The 20,731-nt window shown below is 44.0% G+C and overlaps 1 protein-coding gene across 2 annotated transcripts in view; it reads left to right on the forward strand.

Moving 5' to 3' along the window:
* ETV5 (ETS variant transcription factor 5) overlaps nucleotides 1-20,059 on the forward strand; it is a 60,281-nt gene extending 40,222 nt beyond the window's left edge. For both annotated transcript variants that reach the window (XM_042956514.1, XM_042956515.1), the window contains exons 8-13: nucleotides 576-835; nucleotides 2,851-2,910; nucleotides 7,433-7,501; nucleotides 7,661-7,830; nucleotides 12,199-12,300; nucleotides 17,519-20,059. In XM_042956514.1, the coding sequence (XP_042812448.1) occupies nucleotides 576-835; nucleotides 2,851-2,910; nucleotides 7,433-7,501; nucleotides 7,661-7,830; nucleotides 12,199-12,300; nucleotides 17,519-17,740 (883 nt within the window). In that variant the 3' untranslated portion in view covers nucleotides 17,741-20,059. The remainder of the gene's footprint in view (nucleotides 1-575; nucleotides 836-2,850; nucleotides 2,911-7,432; nucleotides 7,502-7,660; nucleotides 7,831-12,198; nucleotides 12,301-17,518) is intronic.
* The last annotated feature ends 672 nt before the right edge of the window (nucleotides 20,060-20,731 follow it).

The raw sequence follows: 20,731 nt of genomic DNA on the forward strand, positions 1-20,731 counted from the left end.
AGGGGAGGGGCAGAGAATCAGAAGCAGGGTTCAAAATCATGAACTGTGAGATCCTGACCTGAGCCAAAGGTAGATGTTTAACTGATTGAGCCACCCAGGTACCCCCAGGTTTAAGGTTTTTATTCTTATATGGCTTACACATTTCCTGATTATCCCTGAGGTTTTATGTTTTTGATTGCTATTATGAATGGGATTTTTAAATTACATTTTCTAAGTGGTGAATTTGTACTCTTTGGTCTTTAAAATTGAGTTCTGTCTACAGGGGAAAGAATGAATGAACTAGTAAACATATGTATATGTTAGTACTATTTGCAGATAAGTGGTCTGATATATTTAGGTACATAATCTGGCCCAACTGTACAAATAGACTGTGCATGAAATAAACATGCATGGGAGATAAGAGGCTACCATGTCATTGCTTTGATTGCTTTTTTGCCACTCCCTTACTCAAGAAGTCTGAAATATGCCGTATAATTTTGGGAAGAGGGTGTCTGAACTTCTAATTCCCAGTGCTAAATCATAGTAGGTATTTATCGTGTTCTTAGTTAAAAACTGTAACTACTTTCTTCTTACAGATTTCAGAGACAACTGTCTGAACCCTGCCACCCCTTCCCTCCTCAGTCAGGAGTTCCTGGAGATAATCGCCCCAATTACCACCGGCAAATGTCCGAACCTATTGTCCCTGCAGCTCCCCCACCCCCTCAGGGATTCAAACAAGAATACCATGATCCACTCTATGAACATGGGGTCCCAGGCATGCCAGGCCCCCCAACACATGGGTTCCAGTCACCAATGGGCATCAAGCAGGAGCCCCGGGATTACTGCGTTGATTCAGGTTAGCATAAAATCATGCCACTCCTTTCTTCATTCTCTCATTTATCTGTCTGGTCGGTATTGTCTTCTGTGTGCAGGGCCGTAGGGAATCATTTTATAAAAATCACCCTTTAAGAACTTAGGAGCTAGTGAAGCAGACTTGTTGATGCATAACCAAATACAGAACAAAACAGAAAAGCCATCGGTTGGTAGGAAGTGCAGGAGGCATTCAAAAGTGGTAGGGAGTACTCGTCCGAGTCCAAGACTGAAGCTCCAGTCTTGGCAATGCCCTTTTTAAGACCCCTTATCTTAGGGTCACTGGACAAAGGAAATACCATTTCTGCATTTTAGTCCTGCCCCTAGTTTCATGGATTTCTTTTTGAATACAGTAGACTCATAAACTCCCAGTGTGAGCATAAGGAAAAGGGTCCACATGGAGGGTGGGATTCTTTCTGTTCTTGGAATGAATGGTACTCTGAGAACACACCTGGGGTGACATAGCAGTACAGAGTGCTGGGCGCACCATGGAAAAGGTGGTCTTGATTGCTTCGCGGGATTCACTGCCCTGTTGCTATGCTTTCATTGGGGGAAGTTCCTGGTAACCTTCAGAGGCTGCTGGTGTACATGGGGAGAGGTAACATGTTTGGACACTTAGGGCACCTGTTGTCTGGTTATGGGACCTCTCGTCTAGAAATGGAAGCATATCAGGAAGTTTAAGCTGTACTTGGGAGCTTTCCCCCTGCCACCCCCCACACTGCTCACTAACTACATACCTTATAGGCCAGACACATTAAATGAGGTCATTAGGGGAGAGGAGGGTGGGAATTCTACAGTTTGCACATTTAGAAACTGTTTCCTCCTCTTCTTTTCCTCTTCTTTCAGAAATTGCTTAAACTTTTTCACTCTTTTCTTGCAGTTGGTGCTAAGGGAATTTGAGGGTGGTGTGTGGGTTTTCAGCCTTTTCCATGGGTGTTTTTCTTGAAGGCTCTGGGGAGGGGTGGGGCAGTATGTATTTGAATGGTTTTTGCAAATGGAATGGGATATAGAATTTGCTCTTGGCCTTCTGGGAGATAATATGTAGATTGATTAATTCAGGCAGAAATGGGTTATGAGAAAGCCTGGGGAGGTAGACAGAAGGCAGACATCTGTTGCTTTATGATAAAAAAAAATCAAGTGTATAGGTATTGATAGCTTATAAAATTCCCACTGGGCTTTCCTTCTGAAGGCTTTGATGTATTTTTCTCAGGAGCAGGCATGACCAGCAACATTTTTCCTTTGGGATTGACATTTTAATCTGTCCTGGCAAGTTTTTCACCCCAGACTATCCCTGAATTCAAGACATTCAGCAGATGTTACCATATCTGTAATTTGTGTGTCCCAACTGGGCACAACTCAGCTCACCAGCTTTCCTCTCCATAGACACCTTGATAATGTAATGCTTGAAGAAGAGTTCACTTGAGCATGGGTTTGATTCTACCAGCTCCAACATGGGGAAATGTACTTGCAAACAACAATCCCCTCCCTCCTGCCAGCTCTTGTCCTAGCTTCCTAACCTCAAATCCCCTCATCTCTTGGGCCTAAAAAGCACCTTCACCCATTAGAGTAGAATTGAATGTGACCATCCGCTGTAAAGGGGGGCAAATTGGGGAAGATCTAAAGCACCCCTCCTCCCTCTCCAAACCCCAAAGCTCCCAAGTCAGTTAGAAACAGAAGGCCAAGCTTGGCCTTTTGAAAGCCAGTTTCTTTTTCTACCATTAACTGTGTTAGCAAATTTCCAAAATGTTATGAGAATGAAGCATCGTTTTTCCCTCCTAGTTCTCTTGATTAGGAGTCAAGAGTCCTACTTTCAAATGGTGGGTGACAGTGTTCCCCATGTTACTTGTTAGGGTGGTACCTCTTTCCTAGGACAGGACCAGAAAGACATGACCTTGGGGTAGGGGAAGCTTTAGGGGGCCTTACTGGAGAGCTGCAGTTCAACCCATATGCTGATTCACCTGCAGAAACTATTGACAAAGTGTGTGTCTGTTTCTCTTTCAGAAGTGCCTAACTGCCAGTCGTCCTATATCAGAGGGGGGTATTTCTCCAGCAACCATGAAGGCAAGTAATGCTTTTTAAAATAATATTCAAGGAAGCTTAACATGCTCAGCTTCCAGGCTCAGATGTGAGATCCGAGGTTAAGCCTTTCTTAAGTCATGAAAATGAGAGCTAATTGATGGTAATCTTCAGTTATCTTGGGGCACACTCCTGAACACAGTGAGCGCCACCATCAGTTTCAATAGTAATGACTCTAACTTGTAAGAGTTTATGGAATAACATGAAGAAAAAGTAAACCAAGCTGGTTTCCACATTTCCATTCAAGGAGGTTTTATATGGCTGTATATAACATTATTGGCCTAAACTGGAACTGGGGAACTACGTCACAACTTGAGATGGTGGGTTTAGGACTTCTTCTCTGGGCACTTAAACAGGAAATGGGTATTTTTCTTAGAACATTTTCCACAGAAGTTTGTCTTGTTTTTTGTCATATATATCTGTCTTCAAATACCTAGAGCAGTGTGATTCCCCAAACCCATAGCATGAGCTTCACCTGGGATTTGTTAGAAATGCAGGTTCTCAGGACCTGCTCCCCACCCCCCCCCCCCCGCCCCGCCCCATGGAATCAGAGGCTTCAGGGCTGGAGTCCAGGAGTCTGTGTTGTGACAGGCCCTCCTGGTGATCCTGATGGGCTCTCAAGTTTTAGAACTACTATAGTGTCATGAGTTGCAGCTTTGGCTGCATGTTAGAATCAGCTAGGGAGCTTTTAAATTTTTTTTAATGTTTATTTACTTTTGAGAAAGAGAGAGAGCACACACACACACACACACACACGCGCGCCTGGGGGAGGGGCAGAGATCCAGGGAGACACAGAATCCAAATCGGGCTCTGAGCTGTCAGCACAGAGCCCAACACGGGGCTCGAACCCACGAACTGAAAGATCATGACCTGAGCCAAAAATCAGACGTTTAACCAACTGAGCCACCCAGGTGCCCCCCAGCTAGGGAGCTTTTAAAACTTTTGGTGTTCAGGCTTCACCCAGAACAAGTAACTCAGAAATTCCGGGGTGGAGCTTAGGCATTAGTTTTTAAAGTTCTCCAGGTGACTCCAATGTGTATCCAAGGCTGACAACCACTGTTCTCTAGAGGTTTTGAGGAGGTTGAAAAAGCTAATAAAACAGCACTAGGAAGCATCTGCTCATTTTTGTAAGCTACCGGTTTACAAGCATGATTTCTATGGGTAGCTGCTTCCCACTGTCCTGGTGAGAGAGAAGACCCAGTGTGGTTGCATTGGGTGCCTGAGAATATTCTGAGTGCGTGTCCAGCCCTGGGAAGGAAGGGCTGTCTACCGGACCTCTGACTGCGACCGGCACAGCTGTGCGGGGCTCTCTTCCAGGTTCCCGAATGTTTCTGCGGCAGCAATTGATGTCTGCAGCAGGCAGACTGGGAGGGAGTGGGGGAAGAGAGGGAGGAAAACATTTTGCATAATTACAACATTTAGGAAGGAGCATGCTCTTAAAGGAAATATTTTTAGTAAAGCTTTGGGCTGCTTACTACACACAGAATATCTGGCGAGTTTATGTGTTTTCCCCCTCCTCTTTCCCATTCCTTTCCCTGACCCCACACACATCAGGGAAGCTACTTGCAAAGAGACCTGCATTCTTAATTGCCCTAAATTACCGTGGCGTGGGTTTTTTTCTCCTTCTTATTTATATGTGCTTGACCACAGGCGCCAGTTAGTGGAACAAGTGTTTCTGATTGGCATCTGTGATTACTAAGATAGCCGGCCCGCCTTAGCATTCACCTGGAATCTCTGCAGAGCGCGTGAATCTTTCGTTTCCACTTGGCTCTTCACACAGGTCCTTCCTTCCTGCCACCTTCAGTGGAGTGGTTGGTGGTTGTGGCCACAACTGATGTAACTGCTGGTGCAAATTTAACTGACTTAAATTTCACTTAAATCAAGAGCATCTTGCAGATGTTTTAGAGAACCTCGTGTGGCAGGGACTAGTGACCACAGAGACACCAAAACGACTCTCACCGGCAGACCTTCATCTGATTGGTTTGAAAGCCAAACCTAGGATTTCATCTAGATGTACATTTTTTTTTTCCTGTTTGCTGTGAATGTAGTATCCTTACCTAGAGGAAGAACGGTGCCAAAAATAGCATGGCAAGTTTGACAGATGTGTAAACATTGAAGGAGTTTATTCATGATGACTTGACAAGGCCATTAAGACATCACTGGAGTGTTAAAATCCATGTGGAAAGTCAGGAAATATATAGCTTCCTAGCAGCCAAGGCCAAAAAAAAAAAAAAAAAGAAGAAGAAAGAAACATGAGGGGTTATGTAATTCTTGTTGCTAATATAAAGTATAACCGTTTGTCATAAAGTCAGTTTCCTAGTGCCAGATTGGAAAATAAATATATCATAGGAGTCACTGAATCCCTGACTTAAAAGTTAACATTGTAGGGGCGCCTGGGTGGCTCAGGTTGTTAAGCGTCCGACTGTTGATTTGAGCTCAGGTCATGATCCTGGGGTTGTTGGATCGAGCCCTGCATGGAGGGCTGAGCATCGAGCCTGCTTAATATGCTGCCCCTCTCCCTCTGCCCCTTTCCCACTGTCACGAGCATGTGTGCGCTCTTTCTCCCTCTCAGAAAAGTTAGTATTGTATTTTTAAATCTTTTTGTAATGGATTCTTTCATACTTATTCAAAGATTTGTTGAGCACTTATGTACAAGGTGATATGAGGATACTAAGATATTCAGGACATGGTCCTTATCCTCAAGGAATTTAGAATCCATGACAGAGAATTCTAAAAGAAAGCTCTCACATTATCCAATTAATTTCTTAATAGTACTTATCACAATGTACAACTACTCTCTTCATTTTTTTAAACTATCACTTATTGTACATTTATGTGCCAGGAACTACTCTTGGCACCCTGGCATAAAGATAAAACAGATCAATGTAACAGAATATATATTGACTCATTGTATTCTCACACAACACTGTAGGAATGGCTATCTTCCCCTGTCAGCAGATAAGGAAACAAGCACAGAGAGGTCACGCAGCTAATCTAGGTGCATCAGTCTGGCTCCAGGGCCCACACTCCTTAATGCTCCACACTACCCTGTGTCTCACTTTTCCCCCCGCCTTTTTGGTGTGTGTCCCCCAGTCGAGATACAAGCTCCATGAGAGCAAGCACCGAGTCTGTATTCTTCTTATCTACCCCCTTCTAGCACAGTGCCTGGCATAAATATTTATTGGATTAAATAATAAATAAATGCTAATAAAATATGCTTCCTTTGATGTTGTTAAATAAACAGAAATAGCGCTTGGGGCTGAGAATAATACAAACCTCAAAATAATCTCAGTTTCCTCCAAGCTGGGCAGTGCTTTCCCGTCCCAGGCCTCTTAAAAATGGTGCTGGTCCTGCCGAGAACTTGATCTTAAAGAACAGCAGATTATTTCTTGGCATCTTTCCCCGTGGGTTTTTCAAGTCCTAGCAAATCCCTCTCAGCATCTAATGCCAGTCCTTCACTGCAGAGCAGCTCCCCTGGCCTCTCCCCATGACATACCCTACACACATAGCCTGTACCCTGCAGCCAGATGAATGGAACGGGCGCATGGCTTAGCACACAGGAGCTGCTAGGGCTCTCTCCTGAAGGCGCGCTGGCATGCTCACACGTCAGACCCAGGCTAGGCCACAGAGAAGGATGTGGTCCTCATCAAGCCTGTCTATTAACTGGCTTTGAACTGAACAGTGATCTTGTCAGGGTGCCTGGTGACGTGACGTGGTGGTCAGCATCGAATGCCTATTAAGGGTTTGTGGACCGAGAGTGCTGGCCATCCTTCCTTCTCCTTGACCCCTTTCATTTTTTGCCCTACCTTCCTTTCATTTCCATTTCCATGTGTTGAGCCCATCAGCTCCCCTTTTTTGACCTCTGTTTTATTGTCTAGACAATGAATAAGTTTTCTTGCTAGAAGAAATCTTCAGATTTCCTCCATTATGTCTGGTGATAATACCGCCAACTTGCTTTTAAACTTATTGCTGGTCACAGTCCTCCCCAGGCCCATGTCTTTACTCATTTTGGCAACATCGTCTACCCTGTAAGCTCCTTCATAATTGAATGGGGTACAGTGGAAGTCTTGACGATTCGTAGGAAAAGTTGAAATTAATATTTGCTAGAAGGAAAATGGCAAGACTACGTGCAGATCAACCAAATCCTCCCAGCTAGGCCAATGGAAATAGATGAGATGCCTTTTCAGATATAAAAGCTTAGCCACAGCAACAATGACCCACACAGACCTCATAACAAGATGTGAAGGAACTCACCCGTGACTCAGCGCTTCCCTGCAGTCTTAGCTCAAATAGCAGGAATCGATGCCTCTCTGACTAAGACATCAGAACACAAATGCCTAAGTCCTTTTGAAGCCCCCCAAATTCAGACTGGCACGCATACCGCAATTAATACGGCTTCGGACCTGAAATAGTAGAATTCCATTTTAGTCCTTAAATCCAGAGTGTTAATAGAATACAGATAGAGTTTGTCAAGCAACATGGTTTTTCTTTTTAACTTTTCCTTCAGGCTTTTCATATGAAAAAGATCCCCGGTTGTACTTTGACGACACTTGTGTTGTTCCTGAGAGACTGGAAGGTAAGTAGCCTCTCCAGTTTGTTGCTAAGCCAGAGTGTTGGAGATGTCAGAGCGCCTCAGTGTTGTTAACACCGAGTCGGCGAGAATAACTCCTTCATGCCTGAGACACCTGAGAAACTTAAGACTAAAGTATTGCATGTATATCCTTGTCCCAAATAGGCAAAGTCAAACAAGAGCCCACCATGTATCGGGAGGGGCCCCCTTATCAGAGACGAGGTTCTCTTCAGCTGTGGCAGTTCCTGGTTACCCTGCTTGATGACCCAGCAAATGCCCACTTCATTGCCTGGACGGGTCGTGGCATGGAGTTTAAGCTGATCGAACCTGAGGAGGTAAGCACTGGCTAGACTTGGATGATACTTGACCCACTGATGATGATGATGAAGATGATGGTGATGGTGACGGGTGCTCGTTTAGTTCTCCATTGAGGCTTTTCACTATGTGAAATACACTCTTCCTTCTCATTCACGCTCTGACCTGGCCAATGGGCTTGGCAGTTCTTTTCCTATCGATAGGACAATTTACAGTTCAGGGACACGCAGGGGTCTCCACTAGAGAAAACACAAAAAGTATTAGTTAAACATCTGCATAATCTATAGAGTGAGGCCACAAAGACTTGCATTTAGATAACGTCTGTTTTCCATCTTGGAAAGTCTTTCTCAAGTGTTGTTTCGTGATACCAGCTTGTTTTGGTGTTGGTCCTTGTATGAGTCAGGCTACATTTGAGGCTACACGGACACACTGTATGACATTTTGGTAACATAAGATGCAACTTCCCCACAGCATATTTCAAATGGCTCTAACCTAGACAAATAAAGTGATCAGAAATGGGTCAGTCTTATGAGCTTAGTTTTTTTTTTTAAGCTTATCACATGGCATCACAATAGTTGAGAGGTGACCCCAAACCTTCATTATTTTAATAGACAAAGAAACATTATTACTGTCCTTTGCCCAGAACTGTTGACAGATAGGCCTACAGATAATACCAATACCATTTCTTCAATGGAGAAAATACACAAAATGCCTTTCCTGAATATCACATAACAAAGTGAACTAAATCATGGTTTCAGTTTGGCATATTCCAAAAGCGCTGATTTTAAATTTCTATTTGATTTAAAATCTAAAGAGATCATAAATGGGGGGCGGGGGGAGCCCTGCCCTGAAGATCTTGACATATGCTTCTTTTGGTAGCATATACCTAGGCATTATATATTAAACCAGCAGAGCAGAAGTTGTCTTTGAGTTGGATTTAATCGAAATGGGAACAGTCCTATTGGAAGGCATTTGAGCAAGAACTACAGTTTTAGATGTTGTTTGATTAACACCAAGGCTCACTCAGCACACCAAGGGGATAGTTGGTCTGGGAGTTAACAGCAGGAAGTAACCACTTGGTACTTGGTTTAGAAAAAGAAGATGATCTGAAAGTTAAGATGAGAAAAGGAGACTATGTGGATTGGGAATTTATAAAGAATCCTGACTGATAGGACTGATAAGAAAGGCTTCATTGAAGGCAGTTATAAAAAGAAGCTGTATGGCGTTCCCTGTCTTGTATCATTCATGAAAATGGAAATGTGTCAACATCTATCGTAAACAGTTTCTGTTAAGACTCAGTCTCCCTTCAAAGCCAGAGTTTAGTACTACTGTGTTTTTCTAAGGTTTCTTCTGGGCTAAGTCATGTACAAATGGAGCCCTACTGGAGAGCCCCCCCACCCCACATCCTTTTCCTGATATCACAGCCAGGTTTATATGACGCTTGAGGAAAGCATGTTGCCTAGACTCACTGAGGCTTTTCGAAAGCAAATCTGTCATGTGGGCAGCCCTTATTGATTTATCTCATTTCACAAGCAGGAGCTTTTATTACTTTATTGCCACTGCCTCAGGCCTAAGCACAGGCTGTGCAGCTGCAGGTAAACCTGGTTATGACCCTTTATAAAGCTGTTATTGAATCTTCTGCTCTCCTACCAGTGGTAAAGACAACGATGAACAGATGGTAAAGGGCCCCTGCTTTCGTACTTAATAGGGAAACTAATATTAATGCAAAATGCTCATAAATGTCAAGTAGCCAGGTCGCACCAGAGGCCTGTGGTGGCCTTGCGCCTCCCTCGGCTGACTGGACAGCTTTGTTTCTTCAGGAAGTACTTCCTTCCACTCCACCTTGAAATCCCCCAGCATTCCCTGAACTCTGAATGTTCTATTCTCTGATGTTCTAGGACCGATTCTGTTCTGTGTGTGCACTGGGCCTCAGGACACACAGCCTGCAGCCTTGGTTTTCTTAACCTACTGGTTGTATAACTTTGGCCATCCCTACTCTTTGTTAAAGTCAGGAAGATACCAACTCCTCGAAAAGGCTGTAAGACGTTGTCATGGGGGGAGCTTGAAGGGTGAAGCGGAGGAGGAAGCTGTTTGGGACGTAATTGTAGGCAGCTGTGTGGCTGAGTAGTGCACTCTGGGTAATTATCCATAATATCCATTACACTGTGCATGGAAATTGTGGTTTTAGAACTGCGTTTTGGCAGGCCCCCTAATCAAATGTCTTTTGATAGTCATCCAGCTTAGCACCCTCTCAATTATGACTGACTCGGCTTTAATCTGGAGCCATTTTAACTGTGAATCTGCATTAATGAATATTTTGGGGGGTAGGGTTGTTTGTTGAACATGTGGCAGATAACTGATGCCATGGGGAGGTTTAAAAGGATGGGCTGCTAGAAAGAGCCGCTCCTTGTGCTGTGGCTTGCTCTCTCTTGAAAAGGGAGGAAAAGAAATGTGAGTCTTTTAACTCTTTCAGCCTCCGTCCTCAAGAGGCACGTTATCGAAGTAATGAATGGAAAAAATGAAAGAAAGAGCTGCTGACAAGCTATTGCCTGCTCCCCTTCCCCCAGAAATGGGGCAGCCCTCATTTCCAGCAGCCTTCAGTGTGCCGTATCATGCCTTACTGTGGAAGGAGCAGCCCTGGGGAGGGCTATTGAATCACAGGGCCCTGGCCCAAGAGGATGAGTCAGTAACTATGGCTACCAGAGCTGCTTCAAAGTCAGCGCATATGCACAACCTCTCTCCAGTAAGCTATTGCATATGCAAGTGACAGCAAGGAGAGGCCAAGGCTGAAGTTGGAGAATGTTCAAGAGTTGGTTTCCACCACTGAATACAGTAAGACGTTGAGGCTGGGCTTCTTTTGTAAGGCCCCCTGTGTCACTTGACAGCTCATAGTACTTCAAGGACAGCTTTATGGTGTCATTGCTTTTGAACAGGGTAGAAAGACCTGAATTGGTTTAGCAGGTTTCCCTTTTACCACTATTTCTTCCGGCTTAAAATGTTGTATCTTCTCTAACCAAGGGATGGATTTTTGCTTAATTGTGCCTTTTTGGCTATTTCAAAGATGGAGTTGAATGGGTGCAGTATGGGGAAAGGAGAGCCAGGGACATCGTGTTTGCCATAGGGGCGTGAGGCAAACAAATGGAAAGTTAACTTTCACATGGTCTGTTGCAAGGCAGAGAGGAATCATGGCTATTGAATTATTCTAATGTAATTAGGACAGACGCATTCTTCCTTGCTTATCAGATCATTTCTGATATTTTTTTAAAGGTCAGCTTAGAATCCTGACTTCAGAAGATGTTGCTTTCATTCTGCCCAAATACTTTAAGGAAATAACTTTAAGTGAAATGCGTTTTTTATGACCCACTTTCCCGTTTGCAGTCTTCCTACTTCCCATTTTGTGTGTAACATCTGGTTTTTTAAAGATCAAAGGAATACAGTCATTCTGTTTGTTTGTTTTTTTAAGTTTCCAAAAGCGATCTCAGATTTTCAAAACATGAGCCCCTGGTTTACATACACTTAAAGACCTCTGAGGAGACTCATGTTTCTGGAGTTATTCTTCTCCTTGACCAGTCATCCTTACAGGTAGGGTTTGGATGTTGAGATACTTGAGAACAGAAGTTGCTTGGCTGTCCTGATGATTGGGAAAGTCTACTAGGAAGTTTTCTTGCTGTAAGGCTTCTTCGCCCCAAGCTCCAGTTACATCCCCATCACTGCACCTCAGGTGGCCTGGGTTGGGTATAATGCACTTCATAACTGTTTGGGAAGCCCTGTTAATTTTTCATTAAGTGGATAATGGTGCCGCATGTCTTAATGTCCATTCTGTAAGTCTGCTGGGAGCAGGGGATTGGATGGCAGTGGGCTGGAATGATCCGGTTCCCCCTTACTCCATGAGCTGCAGTAAGTAAACAGCTCCCAGCCCCTCGCCAATCTTATTAGAATTGAACTTTTGCTCTGCTGGCCCATTAGCAACTCACTAGTGTGTTTCTAATGTTTCAAGAATGACCACTCTAATTATTCCTTATTGACTGCTACAGAAGCCATAGCACTTAATGGCAACATGTTAATGGTCTATGGGTATTGGTCAATAATTCATATGTGGAGAAACACTAGAGAGCCTGCTTCCTCTGGGACCTTAGCCAAGCCCTCTGCAATCTTAAAGTGCTAGGATTCTTCCACCTCTAGATCTCACCTCTTAGCAGTTGTGACTAAATCATCACCTTTGTTGAACATCTGGTCTTGAGGGAATTAAGTGATTTTGCTTCCAGGTCAGGGAAATGGATCATTGACCAAAGCAGTCAAATTACAGAACTGGCTCTCCTGGGATTGGGAGAAAACCACCAGGCCCAGGGAATGAGTTTCCATTGCTCTCTGTCTTCCTGTCTCTTTAGGTTGCTCGGCGTTGGGGCATCCAGAAGAACCGGCCAGCCATGAACTATGACAAGCTCAGCCGTTCTCTACGCTATTACTACGAAAAGGGCATCATGCAGAAGGTGAGCAATGATGAGAGACACCTAGACCGCTCTGACCACTTTCAAAGAAAATGCCAAGGGCTTCCATAATAAGACTGTTTATAATGGCTGGGAGAAAATGTCAGCCTCATAAATGATTCTGCTGTAGGAAAAACAAACTTAAGATAAGAGTCAAATGAGATATAAAGAGCACTCTTAATGCTCTTGGGTACACAGAAACCAGAGGTTGCATGTGGAGCACACTATGGGAAAATTAGGCTCCTCTGCTTTATTTAAACTGCCTCTAATTACAAAAATGTCCAGAAACTTAGGCCAACTATTACATCCATAGTACATGAGTACATCAGGGAATCAACTTGAAGGTCTTTACTCCCATAAGTGCTGAGTTGAAATCTTTAGTTGTCAAAACACCTAGACCTCTAAATATCTTGATTTAATTCTTTTTTTAATATAATTTATTGTCAAATTGGCTTACATACAACACCCAGTGCTCATCCCAACAAGTGTCCTCCTCAATGCCCATCACTCATTTTCCTCTCTCCCCCACTCCCCCATTGACCTTCAGTTTGTTCTCTGTATTTAAGAGTCTCTTGTGATTTGCCTCCCTCCCTCCCTCTCTGTTTGTAACTATCTTTTTCCCCTTCCCCTTCCCCTCCCCCATGGTCTTCTGTTAAGTTTCTCAAGATCCACATATGAATGAAAACATATGGTATCTGTCTTTCTCTGACTGACTTATTTCACTCAGCATACTACCTTCCAGTTCCATCCACATTGCTGCCAATGGCATGATTTCATTTTTTCTCATTGCCAAGTAGTATTCTGTTGTAATATAAACCACATCTTCTTTATCCATTCATCAATGGATGGACATTTAGGCTCTTTCCATAATTTGGATATTGTTGAAAGCGCTGCTGTAAACATTGGGGTACATGTGCCCCTATGCATCAGCACTCCTGTATCCCTTGGGTAAATTCCTAGCATTGCTATTGCTGGATCATAGGGTAGTTCTATTTTTAATTTTTTGAGGAACCTCCACACTGTTTTCCAGAGCAGCTGCAGGTTTAATATTCTCAATAGTGTTAGAGGAATAAGGAAATCCTGTTTCTCTCTCCGAACCTATAGAAACTGGAACTCAAGTTAAAGACCCAAGGTTTATAAAATGGCAACAGAATCACCTGGTAGCAGGTTGTTTGCAGAATAAAGGATGAAGTGTATTTTGAGGAAGCCAGCACAAAATACTTATTGGGGTGGCCGGTGAGAGGACCACAGTCTGAAAATCCTATGGATAGGCAGAAGATGGCAATGGCAGATCACTGGTTCATCATTCGTAGCCACCATATTTTATGCTGTGCTATAACCCAGACTCTAACATTTACACATCGCGGCAGTCTGGTGGTAGCCGATAAGATGCACTTGGCAGAAGCATATGGCCATTGCTGTTGAGAACCTGGCTATGCTGAAGCCAGGTTTATCTTTCTCGTGGGCAGGTGGTAATGTGACCCCATATTCCTCTCACCAGCTTAACAAATATTAAACAGCTTTTCATTGTCTTCTGGATAAAGACGTAAGGTAAAGATAAAAATAAAGTCTTACGATATTTTAGTGCTTCATATAGACTATAAGGCTATTCCCAGTCTGGGCACCATCACCTAACATCTGTTTCCTTACCTGCATTTGACCTCTGTCACTTGCACAGCCATCTTCTTTTAATTAATGTAGTATTTGTTTACCAAAGAATACAGATCACATGCATGTAATTCATCAGACATATTAAAAAATGAAAAAAAAAAACACATTAAACTATCATCCTATTTAAGAATTAGAACATTCCTAGTCCCTTCATTGCCTGGCCAGCCAATAATCACCTTAACACTCCAAGAATCTGAAGTCCTCGGGTTGGGTCCCTTTCCTGCTTCCAGTAGCACCTACATGTATCTCTATCATGGCCCTTGTCTCTTTTTTCTAAGTTACTCACTACTTGTCAGTATCCCTCACAGGAGTGCAAGCTCCTTTGGGACAGGGCTGAGGGTTTCACTTCAGTGCTTGGCACAGCGTTGATAGAGACTCTAGGATGGGCAATCACTCTATTCTACTTCCCCTTTTTGTAAAGTGTGCAATTCAGTGGTTTTTTAATATATTCACAGTTGTGCAACCATCACCACAATCAATTTTAGAACATTTTATCACCCCAGAAAGAAACCCTAAACCCATTAGCAATCACTTTCCGCTTTCCCCCAAACTTTACACATACACATACTCCTCTCCCCCGCCACCATTTTAATGTTAATACTATCAGGTGGAATCCTAAATTCAGGAAGAAGAGCTGTTATTCCTTTGCTGTTTCCAACTCCAGATCCAATCTGGAACTTGAACTAGTTGTCCCTATGACTAGGTCCTTGTTTTTTAAGGAAGTAGAAGAGAACTTCATTTCTGAGAATAAAACAGGCAAAGAGTAAAGGAAGGCACAGGAATGAACTTGGATGGGTTCAGATCCTAACACTCCCATTTATTAGTTGTATGCTTTGTATTAACCTCCCAAAGACTCTATTCCCAATAAAAATGGAGATGAAAAATGTTGCAGCAATTTCACAGGGTAATTTATGGGAAAATGTTCCAGAGATGGTAATGCACTATCCAGTCAGTGTAAGGGATTTTTGTTGTATTGGTCACATGACCCATGAGTAAATGAGAACTAATTAAAGATGAATGATAGCATGCCCATGTGGGGAGAAATTTTAAAAAGCTATAGTCCCATACCCTCAATTTTTGAAAGGGAAAATTGAGGTTCACAGAGGTTAAGACTCATTAGTAACTGAACCAGGATAGGAAGCTATCAAGTCCTGGCCCCTGATCTTATGTTTCCACTATGCCCTCCTGCCTCACTCTTCTACATACATGTACTGGCTTTTGAGGGAGGGAATCCAAGATTTAGTGTAAATCTATAGCTTAAAAAATCTAAATAGGGATGATTAATTGTGTACATCTGCCACCCTTAAGTCTTGCTTTGGTGAAGATCCTAACTGTCCAGTTTCATACATAGCCCCTAACTCCTAGTGTTTAAGTTCCAAAGAGCGTTGGTGCAGACAGCCATGTTCTGGTGACTAGACAGAAGTATCACCATAAAATAAGTTTTTAGGCCTTATTAGGATAATTCTTTTTTTTTAGTTTTATTTATTTATTTTCAGTAAGAAAGAGAGACAGCGTGAGTGTGGGAGAGGCAGAAAGGGAAAGAGAGAATCTTAGGCAGGTTCCATGCCCAGCGTTGAGCCCAACGTGTGGCTCAATGCAGGGCTCGATCTCACGAGCTCATGACCTAAGCCAGAATCAAGAGTCGGACACTTTACTGCCTGAGCCACCCAGGCACCTGAGACCTATTAGGATAATTCTGTTACCTCTACAACCTGCCTCTGTAGCCACAGATTTGTTAAGCCCAAGATTTGGAAGCAAAGGCATATCTCTGCAATTAAAAAGAGATTTTATGTGGCGCCTGGTGGCTTAGTTGGTTAAGCGTCCGACTTCGGCTCAGGTCACGATCTCACAGTTCATGGGTTCCAGCCCCACACTGGGCTCTGTGCTGACAGGTTAAAGCCTAATGCCTGCTTTAGATTCTGTGTCTCCCATCTCTCTGCCCTTCCTCCACTCTCTCTCTCAAAAATAAATAAAGATTTTTAAAAATTCAAAAAAAGATTTTACAATCACAACAGAATGACTGAAGGGCAGGGTTAAACTCAATCTTTTGAATTTTTGAGCCTAAAATGTTTATTTTATCAGTAATTTTAGCTGCCTTCCCTTGCCCCTTTGCATTACCCAAGTGAAGCGCATTATCAGGTTTGATTTTGAGTGGTGTGTGTCTTCTTGTGCTGATGCTAAACAACCAGCAGAGAACAGGTGATCCCATTGACCTAGATGGCTCCTCAAACTGCATTGTGAGGCCTTTGAATCAAGACCTTTTGGTTCTAATAATCTTATCATGCATAAAATTCATTAAAAGGTAGTTAGCAGTTCTTCAGTGTAGCAGCCATGGAATGCATAATGTAAAACCACAGGTAAGCCAAAAAGCAACTCTACTTGGCTTAGGACAAATTTAAGTTCCCACGTAGGGTCTCTGATCAAATTCCTAGCCCTTCAGAATAACAAAGCTGTACTGTGAAGACTGTGAGCCTTGGAGGTAACGGAAAACGTGATCCCTGTGCTGCATTTAACCTTTCAATCCCCCTTGTAACACTAAGCACCAGCCTCATCGTAAGCTTTCTTCCTAGGTAAATGAGTATAACACAGTGAGAATTCTCTAAAAGAACTTATCTAGGGGAGCCTAGGTGGCTGCGTCAGTTAAGCGTCCGACTCTTGATTTTGGCTCAGGTCTCCATCTCATGGTTCCTGATTTAGAGCCTCATGTCCGGCTCTGCACAACAGCGTGGAGCCCACTTGGGATTCTCTCTCTGTCCCTTCCCAACTCACGCACACTCAGTCTCTCCCTCTCTCTCAAAATAAATAAATAAACTTAAAAAATTGTTTTTTTTTTTTATTTTTTAACGTTTATTTATTTTTGAGACAGAGAGAGACAGAGCATGAATGGGGGAGGGGCAGAGAGAGAGGGAGACGCAGAATCGGAAGCAGGCTCCAGGCTCTGAGCCATCAGCCCAGAGCCCGATGCGGGACTCGATCCCACGGACCGCGAGATTGTGACCTGAGCCGAAGTCGGACGCTCAACTGACTGAGCCACCCAGGCGCCCCTTAAAAAATTGTTTAAATAAAAGCCTTGGGGTTCCTGGGTGGCTCAGTCAGTTAAGCATCCGACTCTGGATTTCAGCTCGGGTCATGATCTCACAGGTTCATGGGATCCAGCCTCACGCCAGCCTCTGCAGCGCAGAGCCTGCTTGGGATTCTCTCTCTCCCTCTCCCTCTCTCAAAAACAAATTAAAAAGCATTTAAAAAATTAAAATAAAAGAGCCTATCAAATAAATAAAATAGCCTATCTAGTGTGATCTTGAAATTCGGGCATCTTCTTTTTCAAGTGCCGAGCTGTGGTGTCAACGCAACGCTTGGCAGCTAACAGGTCCCCAAGATTGATCAAAGTAAATCTGAATGATTCGGACAATCAACTACTAATGAGCCTCCTTTGGTCCCTGGCTCCTTGAGAACTTGATGACGTTCAGTTATCTCATTATCCTACCCTTGGTTCCCATCCTCCCCATGCCCTGTTCCAGCTGGGCCTTATAAAGCATGTTTTCTCTCTCAGGTGGCTGGGGAGCGATACGTCTATAAATTTGTCTGTGACCCGGATGCCCTTTTCTCCATGGCCTTCCCTGACAACCAGCGTCCGTTCCTGAAGGCAGAGTCTGAGTGTCACCTCAACGAGGAGGATACCCTGCCACTGACCCACTTTGAAGACAACCCGGCTTACCTCCTGGACGTGGATCGCTGCAGCAGCCTCCCCTATGCCGAGGGCTTTGCTTACTAAGTTTCTGAGCGGCTAAGCGGCCAAACCCTAGAGCTAGCAGTTCCCATTCAGGCAAATGAGGGCAGTGGTTTTGTTTGTGTTTTTGGCTGTTCCTAAAGCTTGCCCTTTGAGTATTATCTGGAGAACTCAAGCTGTCTCTGGATTGGCACCCTTAAAGACCGATACCTTGGCTGGGGAGTGGGGACAGGGAGGGGCAGAGAAACCACCAAAAGGCTGGTGCCTCAGCTCTGACCCTGACAAGGTTTCTGGGAAGAGATTGAAACGGAGCCTCCTTCCCATGGACAATATATGCAAAGCAATACCTTGTTCAGGTTAGTGCCCACAAACCAGGATGGAGTGTGTGACAATCTGCATTGATCGCGGACTACTAATTGCCTTTACGTAGAAGGGCTCTGATTTGCACAATTTATTGAACAAGAAATGACAAACCTGTAGAAGAGTAGGTAGGCTACGAAGTCGGGGAGGCTCAAACCATGAAGGGTTAAAAATAGATCTTAAAATCTGGAGAGTTCTTCTAGCTCAATCTGAAATGTTTCCCCCTTGGTCTAGAAAGAAGGATGGGGGCGGGGGGGAAGTCAGAACAGCTGTTACCCACTCCATGGTTCTCAAATAATAAACCATTGCTACTCTTGGGAACCTTCTAGCCATGTGGTCACCAAGTAGAACAAGCCCCCTTTCTCTTCCCAGTCACACGGCCGTGTGTGGATGGCTTTCATTTCAGAAGGGTGATTTACACTTTTGACAGTATTTTGTTTTGCTTTGATTCGGGGGATTGTTTTGTTTTGGTGGTTGTTTTGGAAAAACAGTTTATAAACTGATTTTTGTAGTTTTGGTATTTAAAGCAAAAAAAAAAAACAAACCTTTTGGTAACTGCGCACTGCGTCCTTTAGCAGGGCGGTGCCGACCGATGAAGACGCTGCAGCTTGAAAGGGGCTTTGCTGGGGGCTTGCCCTTAGCAGTGTCCAAGCCCACTTTATTGCCTGCTTTGTGCTTTCTGCACCAGACAGCCTGACAGAACATTTGCACCTGAGTTGTACATTTTTGAGGTGTGCAGGGCAGCCTGGACACCCCGCTGAGATTCTATGTGTATAGTTCCCCGCGTTCTCTAACACGCCCTCTCTGGAAAGCATATGTACATAATACATATCATGTCCATTTGAAACCTGGCCACCTGGTGGGAACCCTGGGGGTTTCTCCCTGGGCGTGACTGATGACAATTTCCATTTCATTCGTCTGTTTCATTTCTTTTTTTTTTTTCCTTTAATCCTTGGACTTTAAACCCTGCATATGATTCGATAGGGTTTCAGATGTACGTGTGACACTGACAGGTAAAAACAGTGCTAGCGTTTTAGTTTCTTGCCACCTTCAAAAAAAAAAAGCTATTCGGATTGCTGTATTATATTGGAAAAGTTTTAAACAACCCAGCTAAAGCTATGTGAAAGTTGGCCTCGAAGTAGAGGAAAAGTTCTTAGGAGGTGGTGGTACCTTGCTACCTGCCCTGCTGGTAGGATTCCGTGCTCCCCGCGGCACTCAGCACGTCAGGAACGACTGCTGTTCTTCACACGGGGAAGACCGTGCCGACACGGTGAGCGGAAGAAACAGGCTTTGATTTGTTTTCCTACGAATGGGGTGCGCTACCGTCTCAAACAGTCCCCCTTAAGACCAGCAGCATGTCTGTGAAGAGGGTCCTAGGGATAAGGGGGTGCGTTTTACAGCTCTGAAAACAGGAGGTTTTCCTCTATTGGAAGCTAATTAGCCCACAAAGGTATTGAACCTCTAGCTTGGGCCTTAATTAGCATTGTACTCTAATCAAAGGACTCTTTCCAGACCATATTTATAGCTCTCTAACCTCCACATAGTCTATATATAGATGCATATTTTACCCCCAGCTGGCTAGAGATTTATTTGTTGTAAATGCTGTATAGGATTTGTTTTTTCTTTCTTTACTTATCCTGGTTTGGGTTTTCTTTTTTTGATGAATTTACGCTGTCTTAGCAAGTATGAAAATAACCCTCTGTAGCCCGAGCTCCCCTCTCCCCGGCTGTAACCGCGTGGCCTGTGCTGTCACGGGACCTAGGATGGCGGCATCACCGTTGCATTCCCATCGGACTCATGCACCTCCCGGATGGTTTTGGTTTTTTTATTTGTTTTCTTGTTTTATTTTTGCTTCTTTTCCAGAGTGTGGAAAGTCTACAGTGCAGAAAGGCTTTAACCTGCCAGTTGATTTGAAATACTTTCCCCTGCGCAGGGCCGTATGCATCCTGCCAAGCTGCGTTATATTCTGTACTGTGTACAATAAAGAAGTTTGCTTTCAGTTTACCGAGTGCCTGAAACCTGCCTCTTTCTTGCCCTCGGTGGTCTAATTTTTTTTTTAAGTTAATTTATCTATTTTGAGAGAGTTCAGTGAAGGGGTAGAGAGAAGGGGAGAGAGAGAATCCCAAGGAGGCTCCACACCAGCAGCACTGAGCCGGACACAGGACTCAAACACGAGAACTGGGAGATCGTGACCTGAGCCAAAACCAAGAGTTGGATTCTTAACCGACTGGGCCACCCAGGTGCCCCTCAGTGTTCTAGTTTTAAAGCAAGCAGAAGCCACCTGGCTTCCTCTCTCTCTTTTTCTCTCTCCCCCCTCCCCCCCTCTCTCTCTTCCATCCATTACCCCCCTCTCTCAGACATTTAGAGAGGAATTAAAGGAACTGTCACCTGGAACTAGTGCACAGTGCTCTTTGGCCTCACCTCCCCTCTTAAACTGTGGCTAAAAATTAGAGCTGAAGGAGTAGGAGGTAGAGAAGTCCTCTTCCCAGCCAGTGGTGAGCTGAGACCACCCCACCCCCTCAAGCCCACCTACCTGCCAACTCTTAGTAACAATTTTTTTTAATATTTATTTACTTTTGAGAGACAGACAGAGTGTGACCGGGAGAGGGGCAGAGAGAGAGGGAGACACAGAATCCGAAGCAGGCTGTCAGCGCAGAGCCTGGACGAGGCTTGAAC

The sequence above is a fragment of the Panthera tigris genome, chromosome C2 (genome assembly GCF_018350195.1).
Source record: "Panthera tigris isolate Pti1 chromosome C2, P.tigris_Pti1_mat1.1, whole genome shotgun sequence".
Classification (NCBI taxonomy): Eukaryota; Metazoa; Chordata; class Mammalia; order Carnivora; family Felidae; genus Panthera; species Panthera tigris.